The sequence below is a fragment of the Molossus molossus genome, unplaced genomic scaffold (assembly GCF_014108415.1).
Source record: "Molossus molossus isolate mMolMol1 unplaced genomic scaffold, mMolMol1.p scaffold_m16_p_22, whole genome shotgun sequence".
Lineage (NCBI taxonomy): Eukaryota > Metazoa > Chordata > Mammalia > Chiroptera > Molossidae > Molossus > Molossus molossus.
In genome coordinates this window covers 28,111,608-28,129,669 of record NW_023425358.1, presented here as the reverse complement: position 1 = coordinate 28,129,669, position 18,062 = coordinate 28,111,608, and the positions used below count along the sequence as shown (strand labels likewise).

Genomic DNA, 18,062 nt, shown 5'->3' with positions numbered 1-18,062 from the left:
ACAGGGAAGGAAAAAGAAAGGGAACTACACCTTTTAGGTCTTCCTGTTTGCGTATCTTGTTGTCATCACAACAACTCTACAATACATGAGCTGATGTTCCCTGTTTTATAACTGAGAAAACTGTGGCTCAGAGAGGTCGCATGGCTGGCCTCGGGTCCTACAGCTACTAAATGGTGAAAGTGGTGTTTGAATTCAGGCATCTCTGTTCCATGCCCAGATGAGGCAGAAAAATGGAATCGAAATGGTGAAGAGGAGCTGGAGCTAATGACATCATGCTTTAGCCTCTGTGTCTTGAGGAAGGAAGTGAAATGCTTGTTCCCAGCCTCTTCCTGGGATTAAGTCAGGATAAGGGTAGGCGGTGCTGCAGTAACAAGTAAACTCAGTCTCAATGGCTTAGGCTAACTAAGGTTTATTTCTGTCTTGAGAAGTCTGATGTGGTTCAGGCATCTCTGCTCCATCAGAGATCTTCACTTTCCAGATCTCAGCTCCACCTTTCAGAATCTGTGGACTCCAGAGTCCCTGTGACAGAGGAGGAGCTGGAGAAGATACACAGTTCTTACTGTGTCAGATTGGAAATGACCTATGTCACCCCATTGGGCAATGATCATCTCATGACCCCAACCTAGCTGCAAGGGAAGCTGGAAAGTATTAGAACACCTCTGAAGGTCTGCTGAACATGGAGGGTCCCTGTCACATCCTAACTGTTTGCTTCCTTCTCTCTGCTCCTGTAGGACAGAACCCCAGAGCAGCCCCATGGTTCCAGCTCAGGATGGACCCTCGAAAAAGCTGAGCCAGCACCTGGGCACTGAGGCCTTGGGCACCGACAGCTGGGGGAGAGACAAGGCCTGCCGGGAGCGCAGTCCTGCCAGAGCACGCAGGTGAGCTGCTCCCCGCCCCCTCACTCCAGTCCTGCGAGCAAGTCCAAGTTGAGGATGCAGAGATGCAGCTGGTCTCTCTGGCCACTCCACCCCACCCCTGCCCCCAGCTCCTCATTTAGACCCTTGAGTCGGGGGTCAGCAAACTTTTTACTCCCAATGACCAGATAGAAGATATTTTAGGTCTTTGCCATGGCTCCTCCCTGCATCGCAGCCATAGACAAGGTGTCCTCAACCGGGCACAGCTGTGTGCCCAGCAAACTTCTTTTATACAAAAAGGGGATGGGCTAGACGTGGCCCGTGAGCCACTGTTGATGGCCCCAACCTTCAATTATAGAGATAGTGCCCAGCCGATGTGTCTCAGTAGTTGAGCGTCGACCCATGCACCAAGAGGTCAGCACTTTGATTCCTGGTCAGGACACATGCCCAGGTTGTGGGCCCGATCTCCAGTGGGGGGCATGTGGGAGGGCCAATCGATGTTCTCTCTCATTGGTGTTTCTATCTCTCTCTCCCTCTCCCTTCCTCTCCCTCTAGAATCAATTTTTAAAAAAATTAAAATAAAATAAATGATAGAAATAATGTTTCTTCAATTCAATGACTCTGTGAGCCCAACTCCCAGATCATGACTTCTGCCTGGATCTGCCTCCTGAGTCCCGGATCTTTGGGTCACAGACAGGACAAGAGCCAGCATTCTATAGTGTGGTTCTTACCCTCTGTGTGTGTGACCAGTGTGTGCTGAACCACTGTATACCTAACCCCTGCATTTTTTTTTCTGTATTGATTTTAGAGAGAGGAAAAGAGAGCGAGAGAGAGAGAAACATCGATGAGAGAGAACATCGATTGGCCGCCTCCTGCATGCCCCCACTGGGGATCTGGCCCACAACCTGGGCATGTGCCCTGACCGGGAATCGAACCGGCGACCTCCTAGTGCATGGGTCGATGCTGAACCACTGACTGAGCCACACCGGCCAGGCAATGACCCCTGCATTCTTAATGGCTGATGTTTAACTGGGGTGTACTTACCCACTGTTCTGGCCCTTCTACCCCGCTGTGAGGTCACACCTTGAAGAAATAGTGCCTGGGACAGAAACAGGTAGAGAAAGTGCAGACCTATCTGGATAAAAGCACTTGGGATTTGTGGAGGGGGTGATCATCTATCCAAAGTCAAGGGCTTTGTTGATTTTACCCCCACCACTTAAATCTGCTCCCCTGGGATGCTTGGGTTCCAGAAAGAAGTAAGAATAATTGACTGAAACAATGAGCTCTTTCTCTGTTTTTGTTTTATACGACATACTTTTATTTTTTATTTTTTATTTTTTTTATCCTCACCCGAGGATATTTTTCCATTTTTTGTACAGATAGAGTGGGAGGGAGAGAAAGGAAGGGAGAGAGAGAGACAGAGAAACATCGACGTGAAGGGACACATCGAGTGGCTGCCACCCGCACGACCAACCAGGGTCAGGGACAAACTGCAACCGAGGTATGCGCCCTTAGCGGGAACCGAACCCGGGTCTCTCCGGACCGCAGGCTGACGCTTTAACCGCTGAGCCAAACTGGCCAGGGCTATACGACATACTTTTAAAAGATAATTTTTTTCCCCGTAAGTCCCCCTCCCTTAAATTTTTTTTCCTCAAAATTCCTGGCAGCTGTCACACTGGAAATTGTTTATATGAAACAAGATAATTTAACAAGTGGCTAAATTATTTCCTCCATTCATCCCTCGTTTGGTCACTCACCAAATGTTCATTAGGCTCTTCCTCTGTGTCAGGAAAGATTCGGAAGTGGCCTAGCAGGGGTACACGGGCAGCCCGTGTGCTCCCCGGCAGCATGTAGCAGCCTCCGTGTTTTCTAACATGTGAGGGTAGTTAAGGAGCTGATTACTAATCCCTGCGCTATGTGGGCTTCGCCTGCTCAAAGTGACGCTCTAGCTCTGTTTTCTATACAGAGACCTCGGCATATATTGTAACCATGTTATCCTTCTTTTTTTTTTTTTTCTACTCACCAAAATGATCCAAATTCTTGGAATGGAATCCCATACGATGGTAGCACTTGATGACGCTCTGTAAAGAGCTGGGTAGTTTCCAAAAGCAGGGCCGCAGAAATAACCCCAGAAGGCAGCTGGTTTTGTGGGGAAGCTGTCGGGGCAGGAATCACACTGGCCCTGACTCAATACCCAGCTCGCTCAGACGCCTCCTGACTGTGCAGCCCTGGGCAAGGCGGTCAGCTTACTGGGCCTCACTCCCCCCCTGTAAAACGAGGAAAAAACATCAGACCGTCCTCACCGTGTTTCGTGAGTATCCAAATATCTAAAACGCCCGGCATGTAATAAGTGCATAAATGGCAGTTGTGTTATTGCTAATAATGATAATAATATTCTTATTAATATTACATGTTCCCACTGTGGTCCAACCGGGTTTGGCATGTTTCGGGTTCTAGGCAGTTTTTCATCCCAAACCATCTCCTTTGCCATGGGATCGTGTTTTAAAAATATCCCTGGAGCCTGCCCCAATTATAATAGGAGATAACTTGATTTCATTTAACTGCAGCCTGAGTATTTGAATTTAATTGAATGGGAAATAATTATTCCTGAAGAGCGGAGGTTTTGGAGGTTCTGTGAGGCGATATAAGATACGTATCTCATTACATCAGACCTCGGCAAATACGCTTTTAATAATCAGCTGCTACTTAACATATAATCTGCCGATTAAATTTCCGGCAGGAACTACAGACGAGATGTAGTGGGGAGGGAGGGGACCGTACTGCCGATTCATTATTTAAAAAGTGATTTATTTACCAAGGTGAACCATTTGCAAATTCAATAATAAATCTATTAAGGAGCAGTTAACCTCTGTAATTCTGTTTTAGATAATCAATTGGTGTTGGGGTAACGTATGGCATCTGTCTCATTAGGTCGACATTAGCACCTTATTTGAGGCATTTAGTCTGAAGTGTGACCGATTCAGCCACGTGGTGGTAATTAGGGATTCACTCTGGCTCCTTCATCCTCCAAGGAATGGGGTCCTTCTTCCCTGGCTGCAACAGCCCTGGCCGGGGGCTTGGGGGACCCTGAGTCCTCTAACACCAGACTTTGTGCTCCCCACAGTGCCTCCCGAGACAAAGATCTGACACCCCCACCGTCCTCCAGGGGGAAGAAGAAAAAGAAGAAATCCACCCGGAAGAAGAGAAGGAGGTGAGGGCCCCAAGGAAAACCTTGAAGATGGGGGGAGGGACAAAACGGGTAAAAGGAGTTTCAGAGTCAAACAGTGACCCCTTGGGTTGAGTTCCCCTCTCTGCCTCTTAATTGGCTGTGTGACCTTGGGCAAGTCGCTTCACCTCTCTGTTCCCAATTCTATAAAATGGTGCTAATACCTACCTCTTGGGATTTTTTGTGAATTAGATGAAAAAACAGACGTGGAAGGAGCTGTCACAGTGTGTGACGCATAGTAAATGGCCAATTATTCAGAAGCATAGTTGTGATCATGAATATTAATTTTTTTTTTTTTTTGAGAACTGTCTCTGTGTGGAGGGCGGTTCTACATACTGTGTCCTCCCTGATCCTTTTTACCCTTTGACCACAATCTACCTGGGAAGCATCTTGTCCCCATTTTGGAGATGAGAAAAGAAAGTCACAGAGAGGGGGTGACAGAACCTACAGGGACTTGATTCCAGGCTCCTCGGGTGGTTCCAACACACCCACCTAGCAGGTGTAAAACCAAGGATGATGGACTTTATATTTTTGGTCAGCTGTTGACTCTTTTGTACCCCATGCTTTTTAAAATATATGTACAATTTCTTTTAATATTTTTGTATTTAAAACGATTTCCTGAATTTCTTCAGAGCTCCACGCATTAGACTAAAAGGCTATGGAGTGCTCGGGACCCAGAGTGGTCCGCAGAGACCTTGGAAGGGCGGGTTTCTGAAAAGCACACCAACCGTGAGAGGCAGTATTTGAAGAAGCCTGCAGGGGGCAGCAGAGAAGAGTGTCTGAATGATCGGTCCCACCTCCAGGTTTTCTGGGACCTTGTTTCCAGGACACCCCTTTAGCCTAGCTCTAAGAGGATCCAAACGGGAATGTGGAGACACCGAGTTTCCGCCATTGTCCGGTGAGCGGTGGACTTGGGGCAAGTAGCTGATGTCTCCCGATCTTGGGGTGGCCTTGAGGACACTTCAAAGAAGGAACCCACAGGCTGCAGGCATCACTAATTCATTCTTTTATTCAATAAATGTGCACTGAGCACATGTTTGGGGACAGGCACTGTGACCCCCTAAGAGTCAAGTTGTTCTCAACCCTGCCTTTCCCCCTGCAGACATGTTTTATTTGCAAAGTGGTTGTGTGTGTGTGTGTGTGTGTGTGTCTTATTAATTGGTGACCAACATTTAAAAGCCAGATTTCATATCAAAAGATGTTTTCCTGGTGACTTCTGCTGAATAGGGAGGTTTTCTGGAAGCCCAGGCCTACATTCCCACATGGGACCCTAGGGATCTGAGACACCCCCCCAGTCAGCTGCTCTCTGGTTGACCATGGTCCCCACCGCTCCCTACTGTCTTCCATCCAGGCTGCTTCACCCATTCACGCCATCTGAGAGCCATCTGAGAGCCCCCTGTTGGCGCTGACTTTGAAGCTCCTAATCCTTTTCATCCTTGGTATTTTGTCAGTGGGGAAACAGAGAGAATAGTGACCTACCCAAGGTAACTTCATGAATTGGTAGTAGAGCTCAGATCGGAACTCGGGTCACCGGAACCTCCATCTGACATTTGAAACTAGTATTAGCCTGGGTATTATGCTGTGTGCGCTACTGAAAGAGCTGAGAACCACACTGGGGCTGGAAAAGGGTCTGTTTGAAACCAACCCTGGCCTTGAAGAACCTCCTTCTGAAGGGCATCCCCTCCCCCGCAGGTCCCCGTCATACAGCCCATCACCTGTCAAGAAAAAGAAGAAGAAAAGTTCCAAGAAGCATAAACGACACAGGTACGGTCCTTCCTCCTCTGCAAACAGGGATGCGCCAGGCGGGCTGGGGCGGGGCTGAGAGCGGATGACACCGAAAGGTCATTTGGAAGCATTTCATGTATGTAACATATCTCTGAATTGTTTGGGGTTTTTGTTTTGTTTTGTATCTTGTATAACTTGGACCCTGGTTTTGAGGACCAGAGCCCTCTAAGGCCAGAGGGGGATGGGGTGATGTGGAGACAGGAGTGTCTCAGGGACCAGCCAGGCCCCAGGGAGGGTCTGGAACCGAGGGGTGGAACGCTGGGGGAACCCAAGCGGGGTACACAGTTCCACATCCCACGTGGAAGCCACACTGTACCCTGTTCCCATCTCTCCATGTTGCAAGCCCAGCCACAAGGAGACGCTGAGTCTGTCTGTCTTGTTCCTTATTCCATTTCCAAGGGGAGGCCTCTTCGGTTGGTCCAGCTGTGTCCTACAGGATGGAATCGCCCCAAACGTGGCTCTGGGACTGTCCACCCTCATGGCCAGGGAAGGGGCATTCTGAACTGGACACACATTCCAAAGGGTGCCCAATACACTCACACTCAACATGCACGTAGGTTTCTGGGGGTGAAAAGAAGACTGGACAGATGTACACCAGAGGATGCAAGTCTGTGCTTCCTGGGCCAACCCAACATTTTATAATGGGGAGATTTTGCAACAGAGAAATCTGTTCCTCCGTAACCTTAGAAACTGCGTCTTCATTGGACCCGTTTTTTTTGTTTGTTTGTTTGCATTTATCTTCAGATAGAGTGGGAGGGAGAAAGAGAGAGAAACATCAACGTGAGAGAGACACATCAAGTAGTTGCCACTCTCAACCCCAACCGGGGCCGAGGACAAACTGCAACCGAAGTACGTGCCCTTAGCAGGAACCAAACCCAGGACTCTCTGGTCCAGGGACCAATGCTCTGACCGCTGAGCCAAACCAGCCAGGGCTTCACTGGACCAGTCTTTGCACAGCAACCATCAGCCAGAGCCAAGGAGCTGCTGTGCGTGTGGCCGGAGGCTGGGCGCTTGGCTTGCCGCAGGCCCCGCCTCGCTGGCTCCCCACGTCCACACACACCCACAAAGCCTGCCTGGCCCCTGGGCCAGTTTGTCCCCAGCCCCAGTTGGGGTCATGTGGGTGGCAACCACTCAATGTGTCTCTCTCATGTTGATGTTTTTCTTCCTCCCTCTCTCCCTCTCTATCTGAAGATAAATGCAAACAAACAAACCCAAAAAACTGGTCCAATGGAGACATAGTTTCTCATTTTTCGGAGGAACTGATATCTCTGTTGCAAAATCTCCCCACTATAAAATGTTGGGCTGGCCCAGGAAGGTCAGGGAGTTTGAAGCTCCCCGTATAAGTTATTGGCTGTGATGGACTGCGGATGATAAGGAAAGAGTGGTTTTTATTTTCTTTTTGCTTATCTGTATCTCCCAATTTCCCTACATCAATGATGGATTACTCGTGCAATTAATCACGACAGAATGAAAGGTAAGTGTTCATTGCATCCCCCCACCTCCCAGGCATCTTAGCCCTGGTTCAGAGTTGCCCCAGAGGGGCTTTTCCTAATCGAGGGCGTGGTCACATCTCAGCCCTGCTGCCAGAACGGTCTCAACTGTTTGGTCTCACTGATTATGTCCACCACCGGCCCGGACGCCCCGATGGATGCTGAGTTTGTGTTTAACAGCTGACCCTTGCACACCGTGGGGGTTAGGGCACTACCCCCCCCACACACACACACACACGCGCAGAGTTAAAAATCTCTGAGTAACTTCTGACACCCCCAAAACTTAACTACTAATAGTCTACCAATGACTAGAAGTCTTATCGGTGACTTAATCAATTAATAAATATTTTGTATGTTATATATATTATATATTGTATTCTTTAAAAAGAATTTTTTCTTATTAATTTTTGTATTTATTTTTTCTTTTATTGATTTTAGAGAGAGAGGAAGGGAAAGGGAGAGATAGAAACATTAATGAGAGAGAACATTGATCGGCTGCCTCCTGCATGCCCCCCACTGGGGATCGGGCCCACAACCTGGGCATGTGCCCTGACTGGGAATCGAACCGGTGACCTCTTGATGCAGGCCAGTGCTCAACCACAGAGCCACACTGGCCAGGCTATACTGTATTCTTACAATAAAGTAAGCTAAAAAAAAAAAAGGAAATATTATTAAGGAAATCATAAAAAGAAAATACACCTACAGTACTGGACGCATTTATTGAAATATCCCACATGCAAGTGGACTTGTGAAGTTCAAACCCATGTTCGAGGGTCAGCGGTGTAGACCTGAGCAAACCAATAAGCAAAGTGTCGTGAACTTGGTCAGAAACCTTCGCCAGCCTGGAGTCCTTTGCAGAGGCCACGGCTAGACTCGCCCTGTGCCCTGCGCTGAACAATTTGTCCCGTGCGGGGGCCTTTTCCATAGCTGGAGGTTGGAGCCCAGGGGCTTCTCCCTCCAGGGTCTCCCCCTGTGAGAAAGAGACTTGCCGGGTCAGAGTCAGGCCTCTGCTGCCAGCTGCAGCCGGCCGGGGACTGGAGGGTCAGCCGGAAGAGGGACCAGAAAGAGGGAGAACAGGACATGCCGATGCGTCCCAAACCCTCCCTGCCGAGCACCACCTTGCTGGCCCGGCTTCTCCGGGTCTTCACATGTTTGCTTAATGATGCTTGACTGTTTTGGAGATGGGAGCAAGGGGCAGAGGCTGCACTGAGAATTTTCCTCTTCTCTCAATTAAAAAGGCTTCAGGGTTTTTAAAATTTTCCATTTTTTACTTCTGTGTATTGGGTACCGTTTATATGTCATGAATGAGGATTCCGGGCCCCCAGGAACAGAACAGCGACTAAAACCCAGCCCCTGCCCTCAAGTTGCCCCCGTTCTAGCTGGGGAAACCGGTCATTACAATATGCAGGCGCCTGGACCCGAGCAGGGCGAAGCTGAGAAGCTCGCTCAGAGCTTGTGTGCAGAGGAGTCACCCGGGCAGCCCCAGGGGACTGGAAAACGCTGCCAGGCAATGATGACACCTGAGAGACGCTCGGAAGAGTGAAGGAGTTATGTGGGTGAAAGCTGTGTGCCCTTGGGCAACTTAACTAACCTCTCTGAGCTTCAGCGTCTGTAAAATTGTGGCTAAGAGTATTCCCGGGGCTCGGGGGGAAGACTGATGAGAGTGTGTGGGAGGTGCTTGGCCAGACCCGGGCACACAGTGAGGGTTCCCCACGTGGAAGCTGGTTGTCCCGTGAGGATGATGACGAGTCCACGCTAGGGACAGAGATGAAAGCGAAGCTGGGGATAGGGGAGGAGGCAGAGGACTCCCCTGCATCAGCCTCACCCAGCCTCATCGCAGACAGGCTTACTGACAATTTGGGGTGAGGACCGCAGCACTGGTAGGTTTTGACTTGGGAATTCAAAATGCAGACAATGTCTCCCCTATGGTCTGCGGAGCCTTTGACATCGAAGAGGAGGATTCGCTACGTGTCCCCACCCCCATGTCGCCTGATCACAAACACGCTGATACATGCATCCCAGGAAAAGAAACCTCAAACTCACCTGTCTTTATTGTCTTCCCTCCTCCCTCCCCTTCCTCCCTCTGCTCCTTTCTTCCTTCCTCCTCTCTCTCCTCCCCGCCCTCCCTCCCTCTCTTCCTTTTTCCCCTTCAACCAGGTCATTCTCCAAGAAGAGAAGGCACAGGTAAGAACCCTCACCTCTGGCTGCTGCTCTAGCCTTCTGCTTTCTTAGCCAGGCAGCTCCTAGGCTCAGCTCGCGTCTCCGCCTCCGTGCCCTGGGGCACACCCTCCGCATCTTCCTCTGTCTGTTTCCTCCCAAACGAAGGCCTGGCCGGGTTTGCCTGAAAGTCCCGAGTCCGCTTTCCACTTCCATCAGGCAAGAGGGTCTCTCCCAACCAGCGCTAAAGCTGTCCCTCTCTGGAAAGTCTCCTACCCGGGCCAGAGCTGTTTGTCTTAGCACTGATTGAAACCTTGAGGTGGGGCCTGGAGAGAAACATCAGCCCCGGCCACCCACCAAAGCCTTCCCACGTCCTGTGCCAGCGACAGAGGCCAAGTCCCCCTGTCCTGAAAACGCTGGGTGAGCCACGGGTGCTCCCTACAAATTAGATCCTGCGCTAAAGCCTTTCCACACGTGTGCATATTTAATCTCCCCCCCCCCCCCCCCAGCATCCTCATCACAGCTGCGGGCGGGTATGGTTAGTGTTCTCACGTTACAGATGAAGAAACTGAGACTCAGCAGGTGATGGGACAGGCATGTCCACAGACACACGGTCGGAAGGTGGCAGAGCCCAGATCTCACTCAACCCGGCTCTCAGTCAGGAGTCAGGACACGGCTGTGGCTTCTCCAAGAACAAGAGCCGCAGGGAGGGCTGTGGGCAGCGTGCAGGGCCCTTCCTTCCATTCGTTCAGGAACAAGCAGAACTTGGTTGCCAGGGAGATCCATTCCCTCCGCCCCACAGCCTGAGCAACGGCCCAATGTCATAGCCAAGGACACCGGGTCTCCGAGAAGACGGGTGACTTGCCTGATGTCACACAGCAACTATGCAGTGGGGCCGGGACTTGAACTTGGATGTGTGTGTGTGTGTGTGTGTGAATCCTCACCCAAGGATACTTTTTCTCATTGATATTTTTAGAGAGAGTGGAAGGCACAGAGAGAAGGAGGGAGAAAGGGAGAGAGAGAGAAATATTGATGTGAGAGAGACACATCGGTTGGTTGCCTCCCAGATGACCCTGACCCAAGCTGAGGATCAAAACTGCAACCTAGGTACTTGCCCTTGACTGAGAATTGAAACCATGACCCTTCAGTCCTCAGGGCAATGGTCTAACTGCTACACCAAACTGGCCAGGGCTTGAACTTGGATCTTCCAGTGAGGTCCTGGGCTCTTCCAACGCCCAGGCGGAGCCTCAGACAGGGACACAGATACCGCCACTCAGGTCAAGGTTCGATTTCAGTGCGATGAGACCAGTTTCCCCAGTCCCAGGACCCAGGCCGGTCCTGCATTTCTGGGGATCCCTCGAAGCCAATTCGACTTGAACTACTTGATAGCGTTCACTGTCCAGGGCTCTGTTTGATTACTCTGGGACCTCAAGTCATCATTGTCCAGTCTGTCCAGATCCCAAGCCCTCTGACAAAAAAAAAAATTAGGCCCACATACTTGAATATTCACGGGCAGAACATTTCAGCACCTGCCAGACTTCAGGAGGCTTCCGAGTATCTCCTTGAATATCCCCTTCTCTTCTCTCAGAAATGGATTGAACAGCAGTCAGGTGCACGGGCTCTGGGGACCCGTGGTCTGCGGCCACATCCCTGCTCACCTGTGTGATCGTGGGCAAGCTTTTCGGCTGGTCTGAGGCTCAGTTTCCACATCTGTAAAATGAGTCTTTATTCAATGGTGCCTCTACCTGTAGGTTGCAGGGAGAATAAAATGGGGTTCTTGACAAAAAGTATTTAGCAGAATGCCCACTCCATAGTTAATCCTCAAAAACTGGCAGGTAGTATTAGGGCCTTTATTACTACTGTTATTATTAAGTAACCAAAGCTGACCCGGGCATCTTCCATGCCCGTTTGCGATCTGTACGTGGGGGTCGGTGTCTGCAGCCGCACCTGCTGGTGGGGTCGTTGGCAGTGAAGCTCTGGTCTTGGAGATGACCAGTGTCTGTCCCCAAACAGCCTAGTGCTCCACGTTTTAACTACTTGTTTATGTTTGCCTTTAACCGGAATTTTGCATCTTTCAATTAATTGGTCATTTCTCATTTAGCTCCTCCAGCCCAAAGAGCAAGAGAAGGGAAGAGAAGAGGCACAAAAAACAGTGAGTGGAGCCCTCCAGCAATGCCCTGTCCAGCCTGGGGAGGTGGGACCGGCCTCTCAGCCAGGGTGTTCAAGGGGCCTGATGCCCAGGGGAGGAGGCAGTGGGGCGAGAGGGGAGAGGGGAAGGCAGGACTGTGTGAGGACTTGCTCTGCGGGCCTGGGTGTGCGTGAGTGCACAGGGGGGTGTGTATGATGTGTGAGTGTGCATGCGTGTTTGCGTGTGCATGAAAGTGAAAGTGTGCATGTGTGTGCCTGGCACACCCATTGTGTGCGGATTCTGTGTTCCTGTGAGGGTATTGTGTATTTATCTGTATCTAGTGTGTATATGTGTAGCGTGCACATTGTTTGTAGATATCTATACATTTTTCTATCACGCAAACATTTGTGTGAACTGTGTGTGCAAATGTATGCAATACGGGTACCCAGTGTGTGTGTGTGTGTGTGGTATATATTTGTGTTCATGCGGATGCATTACATGTGCCCATGTTTATGTGAGCATGAGCGTGTCCAGTGTGCATGTAGGTGCGCTGTCTGCCACTGTGTGTGACTTGTACGCACTGAGCGTGCACCGTGCATGTGTCTGTGTGCATTACGCACTTGGGGTTGGGGGTGGTTTTCACCTGTGCACACGTGTGTGCTGTGTGTGCACGAGGGGCTAAGGGGCATGATCACATGCATGCATGAGTGTGCACATAAGTGTGCACATAAGTCCGAGCCCTGGCTGCTGGAGCTTGGGGCACGGGGATATCCGCGAAGCTCCTGCCCCGTCTCGGGCCCCAGCTGGTTCATGGTCTATAGCTGATCGTAGAAATTCAAATCAGTCAGCGCTTCCTGCGGAGTTCACTTCCCAGCCAAATTAAAAGTAAATTTGGTTACAGCCCACCTACTTTATACCCTGCGAATGTTAGTGCGTGTGTTTTCAATCAACTAGTATTATATCTCCTGCCAAGAAGCTTCTATAGGGAGGATCAAAGGCAACGGGATGAAAGGCAGGGCACAGAGGGGGGGCGCTCAGCTTTGCTGCTCCAAAGGGTCATTTCAGCCAAGGTCAGTGCAAAGGAGGGCATTTCAGCCACCACCACGGTGCCCGTGGAAAGCTCCAGAAGGAAGCAGGAGAGCTTTGAGTTAGCTCTGGGAAGAACTTCCTGATCAAGTCAAATCAAGAGGCAGCTATTGGTCGTAGGTATTGCACGTGCTTTTGTGCCAAGCACAATCAGCGTGTATTCTCCTAGTCCGCAGCATCACTGTAGGTGGGGCGGCAGGACGGGGACCCCAGAGCCAGGGGCGGGGCCCAGACCCTAGGAGCACTGGGGGGATCATTGCTGAGGTCAGAACTGACTGCCTGAAGCCAGCAGGGTGGCTGCCCTCCCCCGTGCCACGGGTTAGGCGGGTCCTAGAAACCTCTAGCAGGAGGTAAGAAAGGCTGCGAAAGCCAAAGACCAGAGCAAGGAAAACAACACGCCCCTGAGGTCAGGGCCCTTCCTCTTGCCGAGTCCCCTGTCCGGGCTGCTGTCAAACAAGTGAGGCCCTAACTGGTGCTGGGCCCAGGACGAGGTCAGCCAGCCGTTTTCTGGCCTCGAGAAGCTCACAGTCAGTGGGACACTGCGGACAGGCAGGGACAGGTCACAGCCGTGGCAGACGGAAGTCCAGGGTGCAGCCGGAGCCCTGGTGCTGGAAAGTGGGGAGTCTTCCTGCAGGAAGGGGTGTCTGGGTTGGGAGTGAGGATGGAGGCGGGACTATTCTAGGTTGCAGGTTACACAAGTACTTTAAACTTTCTGTGCCTTGGTTTCCTCGTCTGTGAAATGGGAATAACAGAGAACCTACCCCACAGGTTGTTGTGAGGGATGGTTGAGTCCATTTAAGGAAAATGCCTAGAACTCAATGCGGGCGTGCAGTGCGCATTGGGTACGGGTTACCTGTCCTCCTCTTCATCACGAGCACGTCGTGAACCAGGAAATGCATGAGCCAGAACAGAAATGAAGTTGCTTAGACCTGCCAGGCCAGGATTCTCACCTAAGGAGCATGGAGAGCTAGACAGGGAGTGACTCCTGAAGGTGTTGGGGTTCAAGGTCAGAGTCTGGACTTGACATGAGGGTAACGGCCTCATTATCACATTACGAGAATCCCTGAGTCCTTTATTGGGATAACCAAGCTACCTCCTGATAGAGTCATCTCTAACTCCCACTGTCTTCCTGGCCTGGCCCAAACCATTGACATTCCCTGGACATCCGCAGTGACCACTGCCACTACTACTTCTGGGTCATTGTTACTGTTGAAGGGGACCCGACGTAACCAGCCAAGATGCCAATATTTGTGGCCGTGGTTGTAATTATTGTAATTCTCGTTGTCGATGATGTTTGGAACTTATTCTCAAAGTGGGTTTTTGACTCCAGATGAAGAATCTAGATTTCATTTTCCAGGTCTGAGGTTACAAATTGGCAGCCCAAAGGCCTCATTGACTCTGCAAATGTGTTTTCTTTGCCCCAAACAGTGTCATTTTTAAAATAAAAATGAGCTTCCGTTTAAAATAGGAATCTTTTGCATTAAAAAAAAAAAAAAATCTGTGTTTCTACATTCGCTGGAAAAATTAAAAGAACCAGCACCACACCCGGACTCTGGAGGCAAAGCCAGTCCTTTCTGTGGTGCGTGCCCTTTGGGCGATACTTTGGTACCATTACGGTAGCCAACTGGCGCGGGAAAGCTGCCCGAGATTGAGCCTCCTGCCTTAGGAGAGAGGTGACGCAGAGGTGACCTCTGCAGCGGTCCTCGTCCAGCAGGCTGGGAGGTCGAGGCATGCAGGCTGTCTCCTCCAGGGGACCCCCTTTCTGCTCACTTGTGTTCAGGAGGGCTGATTAGAGACCCAGATACCCATGTGGGGAGCTGGGGTGACGTGGGGGGTGGGATGAAGGGAGATGCTTCACTTTGGGAGGGACAGTAACAGGACTGTCAAGATCAAAGTCAATCAGCCTCTCTCCTCTGACGCTCTCCCTCTCACCGCCCCCCAAGATCGCGAAGCCGGCCCCGAAAGTCTCACCGCCACCGCCATCACCACTGGCCCTCGCGATCCCAGAGCTCGGCGTCGCGGTCCTCCAGCTGTGAGAGCAGGTAAGCCCTCACCCCGGCCACGCCCGGAGCCCAGGTTCTGTTTTCATCAGCTCTGCCTCCCGCTGTGGCTGGGAGAAGTGCCAGCAGAAGGGGGCCCCGCCTGGCACTGCCATCGCTTCCCTGGGGAGAAGGGGTTGCAGACACTGAAGGGAACCCCAGGAACTACTTGTTAACACACACGCTTCCCAAGTGCTCTGAAGACCGCACTGAGGTGCCGAGCGCTTCGGAAGTAGGTGCTATTGTTGCCCCCGTTTTAATTATTTTTTTCTTTATTTTTTTTTTTTTTTAGAGAGGGAGAGAGAGAAACATCGATGAGAGAGAACATCGATTGGCTGCCTCCTGCATGCCCCGCTGGGGATCAGGCCCACAACCTGGGCATGTGCCCTGACTAGGAATTAAACCGGTGACCTCTTGGTGCCTGGTTTGACCCTCAACCACTGAGCCATTCCGGCCGGGCTGTTATCCCCATTTTAAAGATGAGAAAACTGAGGCACAGAGAGGTTAGGCACTTGCTTGTCACTTAGCTACCAAGTGACAGAGCTAGGATTGAACTGGGGAGTCTGGCTCTGCAGTCTGCACTCTCTCTAAGGGTTCCTCGAAGCACAGAGACGCTAAGCAACCGATGAAAGGCCACACAGCACTAAGTCCCTCATGCTGAGGCCCTTCCAAGTCAGGTGTCTCCTAACCCGGACCCTTCCTATGCGGACACGTAGGCTGTCCGGCCTGGGAAAGAAGGCGGGTTCTCGGGGATGAGAAGAACCGGAGGAGCGAGGCTCCGTTGATGCCAATGTTTGAAATTGTCCGCGTCCAGCGGGAACACCAAGGCCCACGGTACAGTACCAGGCCAGCTCCTGGGTGGCAGAGGCTGTTTAATTTTTTTTCTTAAATGCTTCTCACACATAGGTACATGTTCATGTCGTCCAGGGAAATTTTAAAATCTCGCTGTTCTGGTCCCACAACATCCCAGTCCAATCAGAAGGTGTGGATCAAGAAGGAGAAACATTTCTCTAAATCCGACTCTGTGCCTGGCACTGAGCTACCGTGTCACATACGTTTTCTCTCTTCCTCCTCCGATGGCACCATGAGTGAGACCAGGCCTTCTTCACTTGGGCTGCACTGTGCTGTCCCCTTGGACGTTTTCTCTCACACCGGTGCCGGATCTCACCTCCAGACTGGCGGGCTTAGTTCAGACGAGGTGGGGCCGGGGCCGGGGGTTTCTCAGTCTCCCCGGGCAGTGTGAACGCGGGGTCCAGTGTGAGAAGTATTTATGGAAGAAAAGCCACCCCTGACATCTGCGGCCGTCACCCATCAGCCGGGGTGTTCCCGCTGAACGTCGCCAGTTTCAGGGCATGGGCATCACACAAGGCTGGTCGGGGACCCCGGGTGACCGAGACAGACACAAGACCCCTGTGGAATCACGTCTGAGCCTGGACGAAACAGTCCAGAACACACAGCGTCTCTCCATCCCGACCAACACGCGTGACGGCTGCTTCTCTAGCAACGACGGCCTTGACCTCGGCCTGCTCTCTGCCTTTCCTAGATCAGATTTGTGGAGACCCAATCAGAGAATTAGCCCCGTTTTCTGACAGCAGTCAATCCGGAACAAAGCCCCAGGTCCCAAAGTCACCCCCCACAAGCCCACAGTGGATCTCCCTAGCATTTATAGGGAGACGCTCCCCCCCTTCCCTAGGCTGTGCGTCTCCCTCACTACGGGGAGCAAGGACACACGGTTCAGCCACAAGCGTGCTCTGGCGGCCCCTGTCTGGAGGGCGTTGAGGCATTGAGCTCCGCTGAATTAACGGCATGTTCCAGCTGAGAAGGCTGTGTCTTGGTGAGCAAAGGGACCCGAGCAAGGTCACCGTGCCTGGCAGAGCTGGGACAAGGACCCAGGTCTCTGCGACTCTGCCCAGCCTTTCACCTCCAGCCCAGGCTGAACCAGCTCTCAGCAGGGACGCCTTGCTTGCACACTCAGGGTGCTGTGCCCCCCACCTCACCCCTGAGGGCAGTGGCTGACATCGCCAATTCTACCTCAGCCTCGCTGTCCCCTCTGCTGGTTCTCCCCAGCGCCTGCTGAGCTGAGGGACACTCCACAGTCATGGAAGCAACCTGCCAGCTGTCCCTTGGACCCCACGCCCCATGCAAGTGATCGGGAGGCCCCCGAGCACAGAGGGACCCTCCAGCACAAGAACCAGAGGCCTGGGTTCCTCCAGGAGTGGAAAACTCAGTCCTAACCCCAGTTCTGCCACTTGCAAGCTGTGCGACCTCAGGCAGGTCCCGAAACATCGCTGAGCCTCAGTCTCCTCATCTGTACAATGGGAAAGTAATACCCGCCCTGTCTGTGTCTTCAAGGTGTGGAGAGGATTGTGAACCCACTTTGGGAGGGTTTTGCAGGTGCCGTGCAATCAGCAGGTTCAGCGCCACTGTCGCCGTGGCTCAGAGCTAAGGGGCACCGCAGAGTGCAGAGAGCCCCTGGGTGCCCGCCGCGGGCAGGGCGGCCAGACCTGAGAAGCTCGCAGACGGCATCTTTGTCATTTTTGTCAGCTATGTTTTTTCCCCAAAGTTTTGGGTGACAGTCAATAAGATGCCTCTGTTTCACAGATGGCGAAGTCACATACTCAGAGACACACAGAAATCTGCGGTTATATTTATAGACAAACACAGGAAAACACAGACGGACACGCCCAGACCGCACATACACACAGTCACATACAGACAGACACAGAGAGACAGGCACACCGATGTGCAGAGGACACGCCACTGAATCAGGGTGGGGACCTTTTCTGGCTTGGTGGTGGCAGCCCCACCCCTAAAACAGCGCCAGGTGCACGAAGAGACATTTGTCAAGTGAACAAGCCAGACTAGGAGAGATGGATGAATGGGCAGGGGGAGGGTGCACGCGTGGTTTATACAGTCACTCCCAAACACTCTAGTCCTCAAAGCCTATGGGTCCCCCATAGGGCCACCTCTCTGCCAAGCTCCCCTTCCAAAGACCCTCAGGTCTCTCTCCCCCACCCCAGGCACCGCGGCCGGTCCCGCGAGGAAGGGCGCAAGTCTCGCCACAGGCACGCCCGCCGCAGCTCCAGGACCCTCTGCAAGACCAGCCCCGAGGCCCGGCCCAGCCCCCCGCCCAGCCAGCCCCTCCAGGTGCTCAGCCTCCTGTCGGCCAGGGGTGTAGTAAGTATGCCGCACGCACAGCCTCCCCGGCCAGTCTTGGCCACGACACCCGGTGGGAGGGGACGCGAAGGCACAAGTTCAGGGCAGTGTACGGCACATTTTCAATCAGTTCCAGGCAAA

At 52.0% G+C, this 18,062-nt stretch overlaps 1 protein-coding gene across 1 annotated transcript in view; it reads left to right on the top strand.

The window, feature by feature from the left end:
• The window catches only part of SRRM4 (serine/arginine repetitive matrix 4), a 140,509-nt gene that overhangs the window by 96,343 nt on the left and 26,104 nt on the right, over nt 1-18,062 (top strand). The window contains exons 2-8 of the mRNA XM_036277054.1: nt 732-878; nt 3,979-4,065; nt 5,773-5,844; nt 9,513-9,539; nt 11,614-11,664; nt 14,670-14,768; nt 17,786-17,942. Of these exons, the coding sequence (XP_036132947.1) occupies nt 732-878; nt 3,979-4,065; nt 5,773-5,844; nt 9,513-9,539; nt 11,614-11,664; nt 14,670-14,768; nt 17,786-17,942 (640 nt within the window). The remainder of the gene's footprint in view (nt 1-731; nt 879-3,978; nt 4,066-5,772; nt 5,845-9,512; nt 9,540-11,613; nt 11,665-14,669; nt 14,769-17,785; nt 17,943-18,062) is intronic.